The sequence below is a fragment of the Pogona vitticeps genome, chromosome 6 (genome assembly GCF_051106095.1).
Source record: "Pogona vitticeps strain Pit_001003342236 chromosome 6, PviZW2.1, whole genome shotgun sequence".
In the NCBI taxonomy this organism is placed as follows: domain Eukaryota; kingdom Metazoa; phylum Chordata; class Lepidosauria; order Squamata; family Agamidae; genus Pogona; species Pogona vitticeps.
Window position 1 is genome coordinate 85,752,314 of NC_135788.1, and position 17,034 is coordinate 85,769,347.

General features: G+C 43.9%; 1 protein-coding gene across 9 annotated transcripts in view; it reads left to right on the plus strand.

Moving 5' to 3' along the window:
- Positions 1 to 17,034, plus strand: part of LOC110080287 (uncharacterized) — a 34,335-nt gene that overhangs the window by 4,629 nt on the left and 12,672 nt on the right. For 3 of the 9 annotated variants that reach the window (XM_073004088.2, XM_073004086.2, XM_020796065.3), the window contains 4 exons: positions 1,241 to 1,431; positions 2,722 to 2,825; positions 8,808 to 11,393; positions 14,731 to 14,939. In XM_073004088.2, the coding sequence (XP_072860189.2) occupies positions 1,251 to 1,431; positions 2,722 to 2,825; positions 8,808 to 11,393; positions 14,731 to 14,939 (3,080 nt within the window). In that variant the 5' untranslated portion in view covers positions 1,241 to 1,250. Of the gene's footprint in view, positions 1 to 3; positions 378 to 1,240; positions 1,870 to 2,721; positions 2,826 to 2,905; positions 3,958 to 5,220; positions 5,242 to 8,807; positions 11,394 to 14,730; positions 14,940 to 15,699; positions 16,995 to 17,034 lie in introns of those variants that run through there. The other 6 variants (XM_078377760.1, XM_078377758.1, XM_078377761.1 and 3 more) reach the window with 6 other exon arrangements.

A 17,034-nucleotide genomic window follows, 5' to 3' on the forward strand; every position in this document is an offset into this window, starting at 1 on the left:
GAACATGGACTGACAATTAGAATTTGAATATATTAATTTCCCAGCTTTGAATTGTTCTAAGCCGCAATGGTATTCGTCTTGGTGTAATTACATGTGTGACATGAGAGATACATTTAAGCCTAAAAGCAGTTATTGACCTTTTGAATACAGGTTGTTACAGCTGATCATTCCAGGTGAAATAAATGGGAAATGATGTGTAAAAAGAGAGTAACATTACCTGAAAGGTCTTAGAAGCTGGTGTGGATTTAGCACAGCATCCTTTTGATTTTTTAGGGGTTTTTTACAATTTGACACCCAAAATCAAAATGCCCATGATAACCTCCGGTTTCCAGTAAGAAATAAAAAGAAAAAGATGGAGGGACAGGATAATATTGCAGGTACTTCAGTTTCCCCCAAATTACTAATTAACTCTTTCTAAGCTCTGCGTTTGATAACTTTTAATATAAAAAATATAGGAAAATACCTCCCATTTTTGTCACATACCCCCACCATTTATTACTATTATGTACAGTCAAATCACTTCTGGTTTATGGTGACCTCAGTGGGGTTTTCAATGCATGTGAATTGTTCAAGAAGTGATTTACCATTGTCACCCTCAGTGAGTTTTTGTGACTGAGTGGGGATTTGAACACAGGTCTCCTATATCTTAAAGGATCCATTGTTGTGTGATAGATAAGAGTGATGGACCAAGACTCTGGAAACCATCTCACTGGAGGAGTGGAACTGGTAAAACCACTCCTTAAATATCCCACTTATCTTGAAACCCCTGTTAGGGTTGCCATAAGTCAGTTCTGACTTGATGCCATATAACTAACTAAATATTTGTGGCAGTGCCTCTGTACTGTTGTCAAAACCAAACACACAAACATTTCTCAGAATCTTGCATATATCTTGGGATGGTAATATGACTTTCTGCAGCTATCAAAATATATATTTCTTCCATATGTAGTAAAAGTTATTTTTTGTAACTACAACTCAAGAATACTCCCAGTCATCATGGCCACTGTCCATGATGGCTAGGCTCTATCTGTGAGTTGCAGTTTTGTGAAGCTATGCTTTCTACCTTTGGAAGCCTTTCTTGCAGCTGCTACCTTTAGTCCCATATTTTCTCAATATGGGAGCAGGCTATTCATATGTGCAGTAGGGACAAAATGCATTTCTGTTGTCAGGAACTGAATTTGTGAGTCAGCAGCAGGGATGCTAGCTCCTCCATCTATTGACACATAGGTTTTCCTTCCAGATTTGACAACATGTCTACCGGCTGTACAGTCTGTGTCCGTGGATACCCCGCTGACCTGCCACCGGAGCGAGTGGCTGACAAGCTGACAATCCATTTTCTGAGAGCACGCAATGGTGGTGGTGAAATTGTCAACATTGAATTTGCACCAGAGACCCCAGACTGTGCCATTATTACTTTTGAAGACGCATCAGGTTGCTGGACAGGCAGCAGGATTGTTTGGTTTAATAATAGTAGTGTCTCTGTGTGAGGAGGGGAAGGGTAGCTTATGGCTCGAGAGAGAATGTTGTGTGTTCTTTTATTCATAATTGGTAAAGATGCAACTGTCTCATTTGGGAAATGAATTAAAAAATTCCCCTCTAAAGTACAATAGGTATAACTTACGAAATTTAGCAAATGTTGTGCAAGACCATCTGTAATATATTGATTTTGTCTGCAGAATGAGAGGAAGTTTTCAGAAATGAACACCTTAAAATAACTACATGCTTCTCACTTCTTCTGGAAAGGGAATTGAAAGATGGCATGAGCAGTGGGAATTTGTGGGAGTATAGAGAGAGTTGAAAGCTTACATATGTGAGGGTCTGAAGTGTGTGTGTTTTCCCTCCAACTCAGGAGTTTGGAAAGTCCAAAAGGTAATTGAGTTACCACCATTTTTTTGAGGTCACCCATGAGTTTTTAATTAATATTTTGGTTACAGCTCTTAAAAATTAATTTTACTTACCCTTTTCTCAAAGGTATGTGTAGATTACTTTTACAGAACAGCTGTCAGTACCACAGAAGACAGGTTTGCTGAACAAAACCCACTGTCTTCTCTCATCTGCCTCCATTGCCCCCTCCACACCAATGCAGAGGACGGGGCAGCAGCAGGAGGCAGTACTTGATACTCCACTAGAAAGCATAAGGCAACATTTGGACTATGTAAGATTCTTTCCCCACCATTTAGTGAGGCTTCAGTCATAGAACTGTAAAAGAAACTGAAAGCTACAGTTATATCACAAAACAAATAATGGTTCCTCTTGTTAAGTGAAGCTGTCTCGTATTACACTGAGATATAGTGTGACCTAATTATGCTTTTGTTGTTGGGAAAAGGAGTTAATTACAAATAACCAGTTAAGGAATTAAGCTAGCCAAAGTAAAACAATTTGTGATTTATGCTAAGCGCATCCACAAAGTAAAATCTGATCTGAAAGTGAAAAATGTGCTTAAGATCAAAGATGACATTTTGTAATAGAAATTCTGAAATGTGGATTTTGTAGCTAGAATTTTGGGAAGTTTTGAAATATAAATGAGAATTCAAAATGGAGAGAAGAGAACATAGGGATGTGTTTGTATGTGTGTGTGTGTGCGTGCACGTGCACACACACATGCACGTGTGCGTGCATGCAAAGCAAACGTGATGGGGTTTTGTGCTGCTTCCAAGCCCTTGAGCAAACGTGGCATTTGCTGAAGGTTTTCTTGATTGTTCTTTTCTTTTTCTCATTCAGTGGCTCAGCGAGTACTGAAAGCCAAAAGGCATGTCCTGTCTGTAAGTGGGGAAAACTATCCTTTGGAAGTGACTGCGTACCCCACTGAATTGAATCCCAATGAGGTAATAGGTTAAAAAGCATGGTAGTGGTGGATTTCAGAATGCAAGGCATAGTGTGGCCTTGACAATGCATGACTCACAGGAGAATCTAAAGTATATATTGCTGAGATTTGTCTTGTGCTTTCATGTTTATGGGCAGGATGGATAAAAGTCAAAAAATCTGTTGGGCCTCCTTTCTCCCACTGGTACTGCTACTGAATGATTTAATAATGGATGGAGGACCTAATCTGTTGGGCCAGACTGAGATCTGTAAGGAGGAGGTGGGCAAAGGAGAGCAGCTCCCATTCCAGTTGAAATGTATGGGTGTCGGTGGGTGTTGCAGTCATTCAGAAGGAAGTCTTTTTGACCAAGAAATCCATCCTGCCACGACCTGAATGTGAGTGTTTGTACCTAGTGTTGGGTCAGAGAGACAGAACACGGATGTTGTTGGGGTGACCCCCCACACACAGCCAAACAGTCTGCCTGGAGGAGTGGGGGAAGTGATTTCTGCTGTAAAGTTGTAGAATCGCAAGATGGTGGTCTTGCAGAACTTCATCCTACATGCACTTGACTTCACCCTACATGCCAGAGTTCGTTTGGGCAGATTACCTCAAGACCTTTTGGTTGCCATGACAACCACAGGGTTCTCTCACTACATTATTTAACCATTTTTGGTAATCACCTGTTGACAGAAAAAGACAAGGTGAGAAAGAAAAAAAAGGACAAAAGAAAGAGAGATTTGTTCCCATGTATTATTAACAGAAGAATGGGACTATCAAAATGTTAATTGCTTAAAACTGCAGGTCACCATCAGGGTAATTGGCTGTCTGCTGGGTGGGTTTGGCTGTCAGAGAATTGCTGGGATAGAGGTGAGACAATCAAGGAAGACAAAATGTTATATATACAGTGGTGCCAGGCTTTACAAGTGCACCGTTTAACAACGAATCCGCATAGCGACACGTTTTTTGTGATCAGTTTTGCAATCGCATTGCGTTTCGCTTACCGATCTTCGCATTGCGATGTTTTAGAACAGCTGATCGGTGGTTCCAAAATGGCCACCAGATCAAGAAAATGACCGCCCGCAGCGTTTTCGCGCTGATTCCTCGCTTACCGAGGTGGCGAAAATGGCAGCCCTATGGAGGATTCCCGCTTAGCGGTGAGTTTATCCCCCATAGGAACGCATTAAACGGAGTTTAATGCGTTCCTATGTTTTTTTTTGCCCCAGATAGCGACGTTTCCAGATAGCGACGATTTATCCGGAACGGATTATCGTCGCTATGCGGGGCACCACTGTACAGAAGATGCTATAGAAAGCTTGCTTATCAGTATATATATTGAACTAAGAAGGCCTAATTTTTATTTAAGGCCTTAGAACTAGAATTTACGTTACTTCATCTCCTGTCTCCCACTTGAATCTGCCTTTTGTAATTCCTGTTTTGTATAATGGTAGCTTTGAGATCCATAACAGTGTCATGGGAGAGATTTTGAAATAAGTATCTCTGTCACAGTTTTTTATGTCACCCCTGTATCCAATAATTTTTCATGCAGAGATTGTCCTGTTTGTTTCAGAATGCAAAGGGGCACAACTGGCAGAAGATGACATAAATCACGTTAGAGGAAGAACAAGTTAATAAGTCCCTCATGTTGTGGCTGATATTGAGAGGACCCTTTATGGTCCTATGTAGATATGGGGAGCTGGCCTCTAGGTTTGTGGCAGCGTTTTCTTCCTGTCTCTCTGCTGTGTCGCCTGTTTTGTATCAGCAGTTGTTTAAGATTCGGGGTTGTTTGTAGCTGAGTACAGGCTGGCCACCCAAAACCTGGGAGAGGGAAGCAGTCTTTAAGGTGTCTGTTTTAGCCTTTAAAGTGCCACAAAATGTTGCCTTTTTTTCTTTTCCTTCCTCTACCCATAGCCCACCAACACACTGAAACAGACTAACACATCTGCCTCTTTGGAAACTTTGGGTAATAGGTTTGGCCTTTTGTAAAAATACTTTCACGGTGAGAATATTTCGGTAGTATGTGGACCAGGCATAGGTGTACCTTCATAAAATCATGAAATGAACATTGTTAGGATCTAAATGATCGCTGGAGGAGGCGATCCAGCAGCGGCAGCGGCAGGAGACAGTGAGACATGGAGGCGGAGGACCAGCCGCACTGGACTGCCCCTTGTGGCTGTCGGCTAATTGCTCCTCCACCTCTGGCAATGGCAAAAATCAGGGAGTTGTCTTGTATATTGTGCAGTTATATACACAGAAAAATACGGTAGATTTTAATTCCTGCTGTGCCATAAAGCTCATCCAGTGGCCTTGGCCCAGTCAGTATATCTTTGCTTCACTTGTCTCATAGGGATCATTTGTGAAAGTGGCAATAGAATAACCATATCTGGTAAGCTACCCAAACCCTTTTTTGGAGAAAGAACAAGTTACACATGAGAATGATGGTAATTAAAACAACTGAATTCTTTTTTGTCACCACAGTTGGTTGCTGTAAGCAGCGATAGCCACAGAGTGGCAACAGAGCACCACTTCCAGAAAAATGAAATTCTTATTGAAAATATTTGTCATTTGGACAGCTTGTAAGCAAAGGGTATTTTCAGTGCTGCCAAATAAACTGCAGTTGGACTCTACATGTCTGACATGAAGAAAAGGTTCTGACTCAGAAGAAGTTATATTCTAGGTGATCGGAGACCCTGAAAGCTGTTTAGAGGGAAGGTTCTGTGTTTACATGTTCTGTCTATTGAAGATTGCTTAGCTTAACATCCCCTACACACTTTTTTTTTAAAAAAAAGAGGGTTATTTGACTTTGTTGGGAGTTACCCAGCAGAGCTGAAAAACATTCTAAACTCTACACTGTAGGACTTCAGATCCCATAAAGATTTTTACTGTATGAACATTGACATATAAAACATCCCAGAGGATGAAAAGGGTGGAACCCAAACTGTTAGGATAGTTGCTTGTTAATTTAAATTATTGTTAGGTCTTCCAGATGTTGTCTGACTGCAGCTCTCATCAGTCCTAGTTAGCATGTCAAGGGACAAAAATGATGTTTAGTTCAGTGACACCTGGAGGACCACAGGATTTCCACTCCTGCTTTAAATCAAAAGGGGAGAAAATTAGAAAGGGAGTATGCAGGATATTTTTTTCCAGCGTTTGTCCAAGTACATATGTCACCTCTTTCTCTTTTTTTCTCTGTCACTCACTTGTCTTGCCTAAATCTGAAGCTTGGGAATTCAAAGAGTAGCAGTTTTCTGCTCAAATCATCTCTCCCATTCCACCAATCTCCTGTTTGCCCCAAGGACAGTTTATTGCAAACAGTACAGTTGGGCACCAATACCTGCCAGGAGGGGGTGGCCTTCAGAAACGTAACAGAATACCATATACCATATTTTTCTGTATATACAACCCCCCCCCCCAGTGTATAAGACAACCCCCTAATTTTGACCCTTGCTGGAGGTGGAGGAGCAGTTAATGGACAACTGCTCCTCCACCTCTTATCTCCTGCTGCTGCTGCCTCCGCCGCCTGATCACCTCCTCCAATGCAACTTCCAGGGCTCACCTCCAGCTCACCTCATCACTGCCTTGTACCCTGCCTTGTCACCCCGAAGGGAGCACTGGAGGAAGCAATGCGGCGGTGGCAGTCAATGGGCAGCAGCAAGAAGTGTCCGAGTGTGCGTGAGTGCTTCCGTCTCCGCCTCCTGCTGCTACTGCTGCCTCCACCACCACCGGAGGGGACAAGGCGGTGGCATGAGCTGGAGGCGAGCTCTGGCAGTCACACTGGAGGAGGCAATCGGGTAGCAGTGGTGGCAGCAGCGAGAGGCGCCCGAGTGTGTGCGAGTGCTTTTTTTGCCTCTGTCTCTGCCTTCTGCTGCCTCCACCACCGGAGGGGACAAGGCGGTGATCTGAACTCTGGAGGAGGCAATGCGGGGTGGGTGGGGTGGCAGCAGCAGTCAATGGGCAGCAGCAAGAGACACACACAAGTGCCCCTTCGCCTCAGCCTCCTTCCGTGTATAAAACAACCCTCAATTTTCCTTCTAATTATTTTAGGGGAAAGTGTTGTTTTATACATGGAAAAATACAGTAGTTTCATCTTACAGAAGGTAGCATGGAATAGAATTCATTCCAGAAATTGTTGTGGTTTGGAATTTAATTCTGAAATGTGTACCTTCTGCACATTGGGCTTTCAAGAGGTTTTGAACAGTCACTGCTGTAATCCCTTACTATTTGCCATACTGGTCTCTGGGTTTGGGGAGTTGACATTTCAAATATGTCGTGAACAGAAAAGCTACCATTCCTGTTGTACAGTAAACACTGCTTTATATTGGTGCCTTTTAAGCTTTTATCAAGTGGGTTGTTGTTTTATTTTATCTGTGGACTGGTGCAGACTATTATCCATTAAGTTCCTAAAAGAGACAAGTATTTTGAATTCTTGCTTCACCTATACGGCACAGTTCGCTATCTGTGTTTCATTTTCAGAAACTTTGAAAAAAATGGTTCCTGAAGTCACAAGCACTCCCCTCCCCTCCACGTGGCTGTCTTCCTGTCTAATCAGGCAAACACTCCTTACGGTTGCACAATGAAGGCTTGGGTGCCTTCTCTCGGTATTTCTTCAGATAGGTGACTACTCGTAGTTTAGGATCTTTCAGCTACATGCTTGAAAGGGAGCGGCCTGCTTTCATACTAGAAAGCCACAAGTTCTAGTTGTGAAGACGATGCTTCCTTCAAATTTGTTATTCTCTGCTCTGTATCTTACTTTCCTGTAACATATATTTCCAATGTCATACTTTGTAATGATGTCTTACTAGAATGTGAAGGTATGTTTTCTGTCAGCCAATAAGTCTTTTCTAGTCCCTGCTGGAGGAAACATGGTTTATGTAGTACTTGATGTCAGATTTTGTAAAACTAGAGGGAACTAGAACTCCATTCCTGGTTCTGTTGTCAGTAACTGGTAATGCTTAGTAGGGTTGTTCCAGAGTTTGAAAAAGTTGCTTTTTTTGGACTTCACCACTTCCTTCTTGGGGGATCCCAGAAGTCTAGTTTGGAAAATAAATTTTTCCAGAGTCACTCTACAGCTTGTTTTATGCACATATTTTAGAAACCGTAGATTGTTGGGAGTTAGTCTAAATGCTCTCTTAAGCATGGTAATCCATGTTGTAATCTAAAAAGCTACCTTGAGATTTTTAAGGAAAGGTATCTGAGGAATGGGGGACATAAATAATCCTGAACAGCTTCTTTACAGAACAGTGTCTCAGGGGATAGGAAGATACAAAGACAGGCTCCTGGTGAGTCCTAGTGTACATTAAACATTAGCCTTTTCTCCTGACAAATATTTTTTTTTGAAATGGTGGCAAAGTGCAGCCTTGGGGCCAGATGTGCCTACCCTTGGCTCCATCAGATTGCCATGCCCGTGCCAAAAAAAGGGTGTTACCCAGCCAGAAAGAAAGGAAGGCAGGAAAAAAGAAGAGCTGCTGTTCCTTGAAGACTTTTACACTCCCTTGCAGTGTTTTGCACACTGGAATAGCCAGCTTTCAAAATCAGCAGTAGAATTCCAGCCATCTCTGCCCTCTCCCTTTTTAAATTTTCAACAGATTGCGCATTCCCTAGAGGATTGTAGGAGCAGGCAGCTGGCGTCAGACCTACCAAGGTTGCTTATCCTCACTATAAAAAAATATCTAAAACAACCTTAACTCCTCTTTTCCTGCCAGTTTGGTTCCCACACCAGAACTGAGTCAAGGTGGGAGAAATGTGTTTGAGGTGAAAGACAGCAGGGAAGAAAGATAAGGGATGAGGGAGCTTTTCCCACTTTTACATTCTTTTAGATGAAAAGACTGGACCCCCATCTCCCACAAACATTCTCAATTTATATATGACTCATAGCAGAGGTGCGTTTGCCTCCTGAGTTTGGTTTCCTCTGGCAAAACGTCTTTATGGATGACATGTAAAAACAGTGTCCTTGAGTATGGCTCCATTTTTGGTGTATCTAAAAAGGTATTAATGCTTTTCTCCTCAGGTCTTTGTCCGTGTCCACATGAAGATTGATTATGGATGCGTCCCCAAGGGCAAGGATGTCTTGTGCAGTCTGTTCAAGCAGTACAAAGGCATCCACTTCAACTTTAATCCCCAGGAGATGACTTGTTCTGTCAAAGGGTCCTTCACAGAGCTTCAGGCTTTCAGCTCAGAGCTGCTCAGATCCCTCAGGAGCAAGCAGAGAGGGACCGTCTCTCAAGAAAACAGCAGGAGATCTGCAGGCAAGGCTCCAGGAGATGGGGCCTCCCCCCATGAGGTGGCACAAGATGAGAAGAAGGAGACTGTTGGGGGGCCATTATCCATCCAGAACTCTGTGGAGAGTCTCGTAGAACCACCAGAGGACTTCTTGTTGGTAATAGATTCTGACATTTACCTTTACATGCAAAGGTTCTGCGATAAGGAACTCAGCAACATTTTGCACCATAACCAGGTGAGCGTGGTGGATGTAAATAGTGATGGTGTCACCACCCTCTATCTGCAGGCAGCATCGGATGGGGCTGGGGGAATGAGTGCTCTTCTGTCCGCTCACCTGGCCATTTCTCAGCTTTCTCAGCAGCTGGAGGCCACTTTGCGGAAAGAGAAGATCAGCAAAAAAGATTTGGGAGCCCATGGCGAGAGGGCCCTACCAGGGGAACTCCAGAGCCTCTGTCCACTGCTCTTGTGCCATGAGGACCATGAGAATTTTTATTTTGTTGGGAATTTGATGGACATTTTACAAGCCAAACAACATGCTGAAAAAATTATTGCCACAAGAGGAGTGTCTCAAGACTGTCAAAAAGACGATCCCTCCCAACCGTCCCACTTGCCAGTGATCCACAGGCAGAGTGCTGTGCCAGGCCAACTCAAATCCTCTGAAGAATCTGGATTGAGAAACCTGAATTCACCCAAGCCCAATGGCAAAACTGAACACAAACTGGCTGCCAAATTTAGCTCGAAGCCTTCCCTTCCATCCATGTCAAGCCTGGGTACTCCACTGGTACGAAAGTTCTCTGGGAGTTTGCCTGCTGACGGCCAACCTCCAGACAGTGAACTGCAGTTTTCAGGAGTGGCTGCCACTGCTATCGAACCTGAGAGCCTGATGAGGGAGGCCATGCAGTTCCAGAAAGCACCACAAGGGCCAAAAACAGATCCCCCGCAGGCCACGCTAGGAGGCGCTGTGTCAAGGTTTGAGGGCTTCACAAACTCTGGTTTCAAGAAGTCTTTGTCTCTCCATGTTGACTCCAGTGTCTTCAGATCCTTGGACCTCTCTGACACCACAGGGGCTGCAGACAGCCAAAAATCAAAACCAAGGCTCCTCCTCAGACGTTCCCATAGTCTTTCGTGGCAGAAGCCTCTGGACAGCACTGAGTCCATGGCTGAACTACAGCAGCTAGCTGCCAAGGACAGTGTGAACCATTTGCAGAAGGAAGCTCAAGAGGAGCTCCATACTCTGCAGAAAGAGGTCAGCCAGGAAAGAATGACCCAGAAGGAGAAAGCTTGTGAAGTAGAATCTCAGAGTGCTGAACAAAGACATGCTAACTCCATTTTGCTTGCAGTCCAGAGAGGTGATGGCAGACTTTCAGGCACACAAGGAGCGGAGAACCTTACAAAGGACCTTAATTACCTCTTTGACAGCTTCAGCTACTCTGAGCTAGGCTTGGAGGGACCTGAAGATGAGGTTCTGACTGATCTGTGTAACTACCTGAAAGGTTGTCTGACCGAAGTTCTCATCCGTCGAGACAGGTACAAGCTCAGCCTTGCCTACCCTTATGAAGCAAAGGTGCAGATTCTGGAAGCATTTAATTTCTTCTTTAACCAGAGGAAGGCTTCCCTTTCTGAGCAACTCCTTCGCTCTGAGGTGCAGCAAGGGAAAACTGTGGATGAGATGTTAAGCACAGAAAGCCAGAGGAGCCTCCAGCAGCTGACGGAAAACAGCAAAACCAGCTGGTCAAAGAGCCCATCCATCCCAAGCAGCTTAGATGAACAGAAATTGTCCTCCCAGATTCAGCATTTGCTGAGTGACAATGTTGCCCAGACTCTGTTGGTGCAGGATTTTGCAAGTAACAGAGAAGCAGGACAAAGCAAGAATCTCAGTCACATCCCTGATGCCAACAAGCAAGGCCTGCCTAGAAAACCTGTTGCTGAAGTCAGACAAAGGTTGCTGGAGAAAATCCATTTTGAGCAAGACTACAGCAAGGAGGAATGCAGCCAAGAGGCAGAACGGGCCCAGTGGTCCCTGCCTATTCTGCCACCAGGTGTTGACTCAATACCACTGTGGGTGCCAGGCAAGCGCTCTCCCCCACCTGGAGAAGCTATTGCCTCAGACACAGCTCTACAAACTGCCAGCCCAGGAAGGGAGTCCCTGGCTGGAGAGTGTGAGGTTTGCCAAAGTACCCCTGCCATCCTCTCCTGTCACCACACTCTTTGCAAGACATGCTTGTTGGCAGGAAAAATCTCCTCCCCTAACGCCCGTGCTTCTGCTGTGATCTCCGGAACTTTTACAGTTGCAACCTTGTCACAGAGCCTCCCTGGTTATTACCGAGACCCAACACTCAAACTGATATATGATATTCCTGATGGGGTGCAACGAGTAAGTAACCATGTATCTCTTGTTTTATTTATTTATCTGTTTAAAAGATTTATGTGCTGTCTTCCTCTTAAAGGATCCAAGGGGGGTCGCAGTATTAAAAGAAACACATTTTTAAACCAAATAATAAATTAGTATGATATTTTAAAAGGATTAAACAAACATGACATTAAAATCCATAATAAGAACAATACTAAAAGCACAAGTAAAACATGAAATAAAATGCTGCCTTTAAAAAATCCCCTTGGGCAACCAGTCATTTAAAGCAGGGGGTCTCCAAACTTTTCAGCAGGAGGGCCACATCATATATGCTCCGCATTTTCGAGGGCCAAAGGAAGACGCTTACACAGCCATATGCACACACGCTAGGCTGGATAAAAAAGCACAGTGGGCTGCATGTGGTCCGCGGGCCATAGTTTGGAGAACTATTGATTTAAAGAAAAGCCTGCCTGAAAAGAAAAGTCTTTGCTTGCAGAGGGACAGCAAAAAGTTTGGCCTTTTGTGGGAGTTCCAGAGTCTAGGAGCATCAGCAAAAGCCCTCTCCCATGTCCTCACCAATCACACCTGTGAGAATGGTGGAACTGAGGGAAAGGCCTCTCTTGATGATCTTAATACCCAGGTAGGCTCATAACGGGAGATGTGTTCTTTTAGATAACTAGGACCCAAGCCCTTTAGGGATTTATAGGTTAAAACTGGTATTTTGAACTGTGCCCGGAACTGGATAAATAGCCAGTTCTCTGTTACCGACCCCAGTTAACAATCTGGCTTGTGACATTTTGGACCTCTTTAGACTATATTCCTTGCTAATTTTCAACTTTTTCAAAAGAGCAAGTTTACAGCAACCCCAAATTTGCAGTAAATTTTCTTTAGCCATGGTGGGAGGGGAGTCTGGAAAATGCTGTGCAAAAAAGTACCGCATTTTTCGCTCTATATGACGCACTTTTTTCCCCAGAAAAAGGGGGGTAGAAAGCCTATGCATCTTATGGAGTGAAGGTGGTGATTTTGCCCGCCCCGGCCCCGTGGGGGGAGTGTCGCAAGGGTCCTGGAAGGCTCACTAGGACCCTTGTGAAGCTCCCCCCACCCACCATGGGGCCAGCAGGGGCGAAACCATGACTTTCCAGGACCTTTTCTGAGCATTTCAAGCCTCACAAAAGGTCCTGGAAGCTACTGATTTCGCCCGCGCCGGCCCCGTGGGTAGGTGGGAGCGTCGCAAGGGTCCTGGAAGGCTCACTGGGACCCTTGTGACACTCCCCCACCCCCCACGGGGCCAGGGGGGTGAAATAGCCACCTTCTGGGGCTCTTCTGGGGCTTGGGAAGCTTCAGGAGAGCCCCAGAAGGTGGCGATTTTGCTCCCTCTGGCCCCCGGGGGAGGCAGGGTGAGTCTCCAAAGGGTCCTGGAACACACCCTAGGACCCTTTGGAGACTCACCCTGCCTCCCCCTGGGGCCAGAAGGGGCAAAATAGCCACCTTCTGGGGCTCTTTTGAGGCTTGGGAAGCTTCAGAAGAGTCCCAGAAGGTGGCGATTTCACCCCATCTGGCCCCTGGGGGGGCAGGGTGAGTCTCCAAAGGGTCCTGGAACACACCCTAGGGTCCTATGGTGTGTTCCATAAGATGGACCTCTCCATAAGGCTCACCAAATTTTAGGAGAAGAAAACAGATTATTTTTTTCCTGTTTTCTTCTCCTAAAATTTTGGTGTGTCTTATGGAAAGGTGCGTCTTATAGAGCGAAAAATACAGTAACTCTTCTGAGTAGAGTATTTCTTCCATAATTTTCAACAAACAGAAAAAGAGCTGTGTGATACATGTACCCTGTTTCCCCGAAAATAAGACCTAACCTGAAAATAAGCCCTAGTATGATGTTTCAGAATGCTTGTAATATAAGCCCTACCCCAAGAATAAGCCTTAGTTAAGTGAAACCCCACCCTCCATCATAGTGCAGTAACCAGAAGATGATGACATGACTATATTTGAATAAATGTAGATTGTTGTACCTTAAAAAAAATAAAACATCCCCTGAAAATAAGCCCTAATGCATTTTTGGAGCAAAAATTAATATAAGACCCTGTCTTATTTTGGGGGAAACTTGGTGTGGAAACAAAATTCTTGGCTGAGTGGTATCTTTCATGCATCATTAAGAGCTACAAATAGTGGCCAAACTTTTACTGCGAAATACCAGGCACTTAAGAGCAAAGAGCAAAACCTACAACCATATTTTGCTGGTTGTAGGCTGTGCAAAGCAAAAGCAAAACTTGTGGTCATGCTACAGTTGTGTAAGGAAAGGGCAACTAGGCATGTGACAGACAGCTGCCACATTGCCTTCCGCTGCTCGGTGGTGCTCTCTGAGGTGATTGCATAACAGAATTGGATTCTGGCCAAAGTGGGCTTTCGGCTGTTCTACAACTTTTCTTCTGGTGTAAAATCTGAGGGCCAGAGAAGAGGCAAAAAGCTCTCCAAATCAGAGAAGGTGTTTGTTGCCCCTGTTTGTGATGACAGACTGCTAGCAAGGCAGGAATGGGAAAAGAGTTGACAGAAATTGCAGAGGTGTGAAACAAACATGTCATAGTGTCTGTTTGCAGTCTCTTCTCTCTGTTCATTGACTGTTCATTGCCACCAACGGAAGGTTCATTGGCACCTTCTGTTGGTGTAGAGCAAGAAAATGGGAAACAGAATGCCGTCATTATATCAATGGGAGATAAAATTTTCTGCTGTAACCCAACAAAAAAAGGCCTATGTGCCTTTACACATGTCTCAAAGATAGATTCAGAGTGGTTTGCGAAACTCCCGTAGCAATCCTCTGAAACCAAAAGAAAAGCTAAGCAGGATTCCCCATGAGCTGGATGTTGATTGGCTGTGTAGATTTTCCTTCCTACCTTTGAGTAGCATAATCTGATTAAATTATGCAATATGCACATTTGTCTATTTGCATAGTTATTTGTAGAAAGAACATTGTAGAATCTAGAATTCTCTAATAGCAGAATGTTGATGTTTTGTTTAGTGTAAATATTTTGTTGAATTTTGCTCATCTGTCCTCTTTCTCCTTTGCTCTCTCTCTATTTCTTCCCTCTACTTAAAAAAATCTCAGTTCTTTGAAAAGAGAAAGAATGAAATGGTGTGGAGCAATGAAGTATACAAACAGACACAGTTTAAAGAACGGAATCTGACTCTTGGATTTAAATTCCTGGGATTATGTAAATTCAGTTTCCATTCTACTTTGTGTGGTTTCATTTCCCCCTGCCTAACTTCTTAATCTGGCCATCCATGCACTCCTTTCTTCAATTTTGCAGCTCATTCTCCGATTCAGGTATTAACACCTACTCACCTTCTGTTCTTCATTGCAAAGATGGGACATCCTTGCCCAGGACATTTGTACAGAGGAGGCCGTTTTGAAGCCTACCTTCCTGACAACCCAGAGGGACGGCGGCTGATGGTGCTTCTGCACAAGGCATTTGAACGTGGCCTGACATTCCAGATTCAATCCTGCAACTCAGAGGAGAGGGTGACTTGGGGAGCTCTCCCCCATAAGACCTCCATGGAGGGGGGCAAAGCTAGGTAAGTGTCCAAAGGCCAGGATGACATTGGACTCTTCAGTCTGGTACCTGCAGGTCAGGCCACTCAGAGGTCTTGTGGGGCCAGGAGCAGGTATGATTTCCTACAATGATTCATGCATGCCCGGGAGAGTGCTCTGATGAGCTATATGGCAGGATTGGGGAAGGGAGCAATGGTACTGACTGACATTTCCTGAGGAAGGACACTGTTGCTTAGTGGTTTCTCAGGGCAAATTACCTCAAGAAGAAGGGGAAAGTCTTCTGCAAACACACACAAATTTCTCTCACAGTCAGTTTTACTAGGCTGGGGGGCACCCAGACAAGTTAAGAGGACAGCATGTCAGAGACATACCAGTGGCAGCCTCAAATCAGATTCACCGTATCCTCTGGGTAGTCCTGTTTTCAGGTGCTGCCAGAGCAGACAGGCAGGGCAATGAGGAGGTGCAGGGATGCAGCTGTCCCACCTGGAGGGTCAGTGATGGGCAGGCACAGTGTGTGAAAAAGGAGAGTAAATAAGAGTCTGGGGAATGTGATTGTGTTGTGTAGAGGGAATTAAACAGCATGTGCATCTTTGTTGCCTGGAGATTTTCTGATGGAAGTGTTTTTGGTGGATGTTGTTTGCTGTCATTGGGGGGGGCAGGGGCTGTGTGGGTGGATATTTTTACTTGGCTTTTTGGGAGAGATGGTCTGCCTGAGTTTTCTAGGTTGGTTTTGTTTTAGTTTTGGTGTACGTTTCTCTGAGCCTCACCATTTTTTTCTCACAGAAACTGAACGGTGCCGAACTGTGGCAAATACACAGCTGGGTATGTGAGGCTTGGATTCATCCTTCGCCTTACATTGTTTCCTGAGCAAATTACCCATCTTATGTGTGACTAGCTAGGCCTCCAATGGCAGCCATTTTGAGAAATGATGACAAATTCCTCAAAGCATGAAATGTGTCAGTGGGCCCAAATGGAGCTCCTGAAACATCAGTCATTCAGTCTGAAAAGAGTTATATTTTGTCAGAACAAACAGAAGGCAGAGGGGGGAAAGATCTCACATCAGGGCAAGATGATATGTCTCTTTTTTCCGGGAAGGGACTGAGAAAAAGGAAGCAAAGGCTTTTAAGAGTGAACTAGCATGAGAAAGGAACACAGTTTTTTGGCCATTAGCAGGACTGTATATATGGTGGATTTCTGCAGCCTTATATAAAAGCATAGAAAGGAGGTTGTGGGTGAGGTAGGATCTTTCAGAGTGAAGAAAAGGGCATTTGGAGCATTCTTTTGCAAATCTCTGCTGGCAATGCCTCCTGAAAAGCTAGAAGCCAGGAAAATGACAAAACAAGATTTTGAGAAAGTTGGGGTACAGGGAATTCAATGTCCTTAAGTTTTTCTTGAGCAACATTGGATTATGCAGCTTTATGAAATTTATATAACTGGTATGAGCCAGAAAATATGGATACGATGTGTATCAGTTTTTATTGATACCTTCCACAAGGTAAAGAGCTTTTCCAACTACTGTAATAGCCTTTCATTTCACTTAAAGAAGCATTCCAATGCCACTTGTCTTATCTGTGATATCTACAAATCTTGTCTTTAGTGCTTATCTGTGCCTCCTTTTAAATCCAAGGCTCCAAAAATGGCAAGAAGGTTGTTCTTGCATTGCTACACCTATGAGTAAACACGATCTTACCTTGAATGGTTCTTAGGGTCCCTTCAGAGCGTGAAAGTAATGTGTTAATTAGTAGTGACGTGATCTATAACGTGTTATTTGGGGAAAAGATAACAAGGAACTATGTTCTCTTTGTGAAGTAATAAAGTAACCAGTAAAATTGGTATCTTTTAAAAGTGTCACAAATAGTGTTTGCCCATCATAAGGTTTTGCAGCATTATTTGAATGTGAGGTGGTTGCCATTCTTAAAATACTCTTTTGTAAAAAAAAATTAAGTACTATGTTACTCTTAAAAATAAGTAAGTTACATCTTACTTTTATAATACTGTACAACATTCTCATGCTTATGAGGTGTTTCACACTGGATCTCTTATGCTTATGCAATGGTTTACATGACAGTGTTGCTCAAGATTGCTTCATTTTTCTACCCTTCTTTGCTTCTTGCCTGC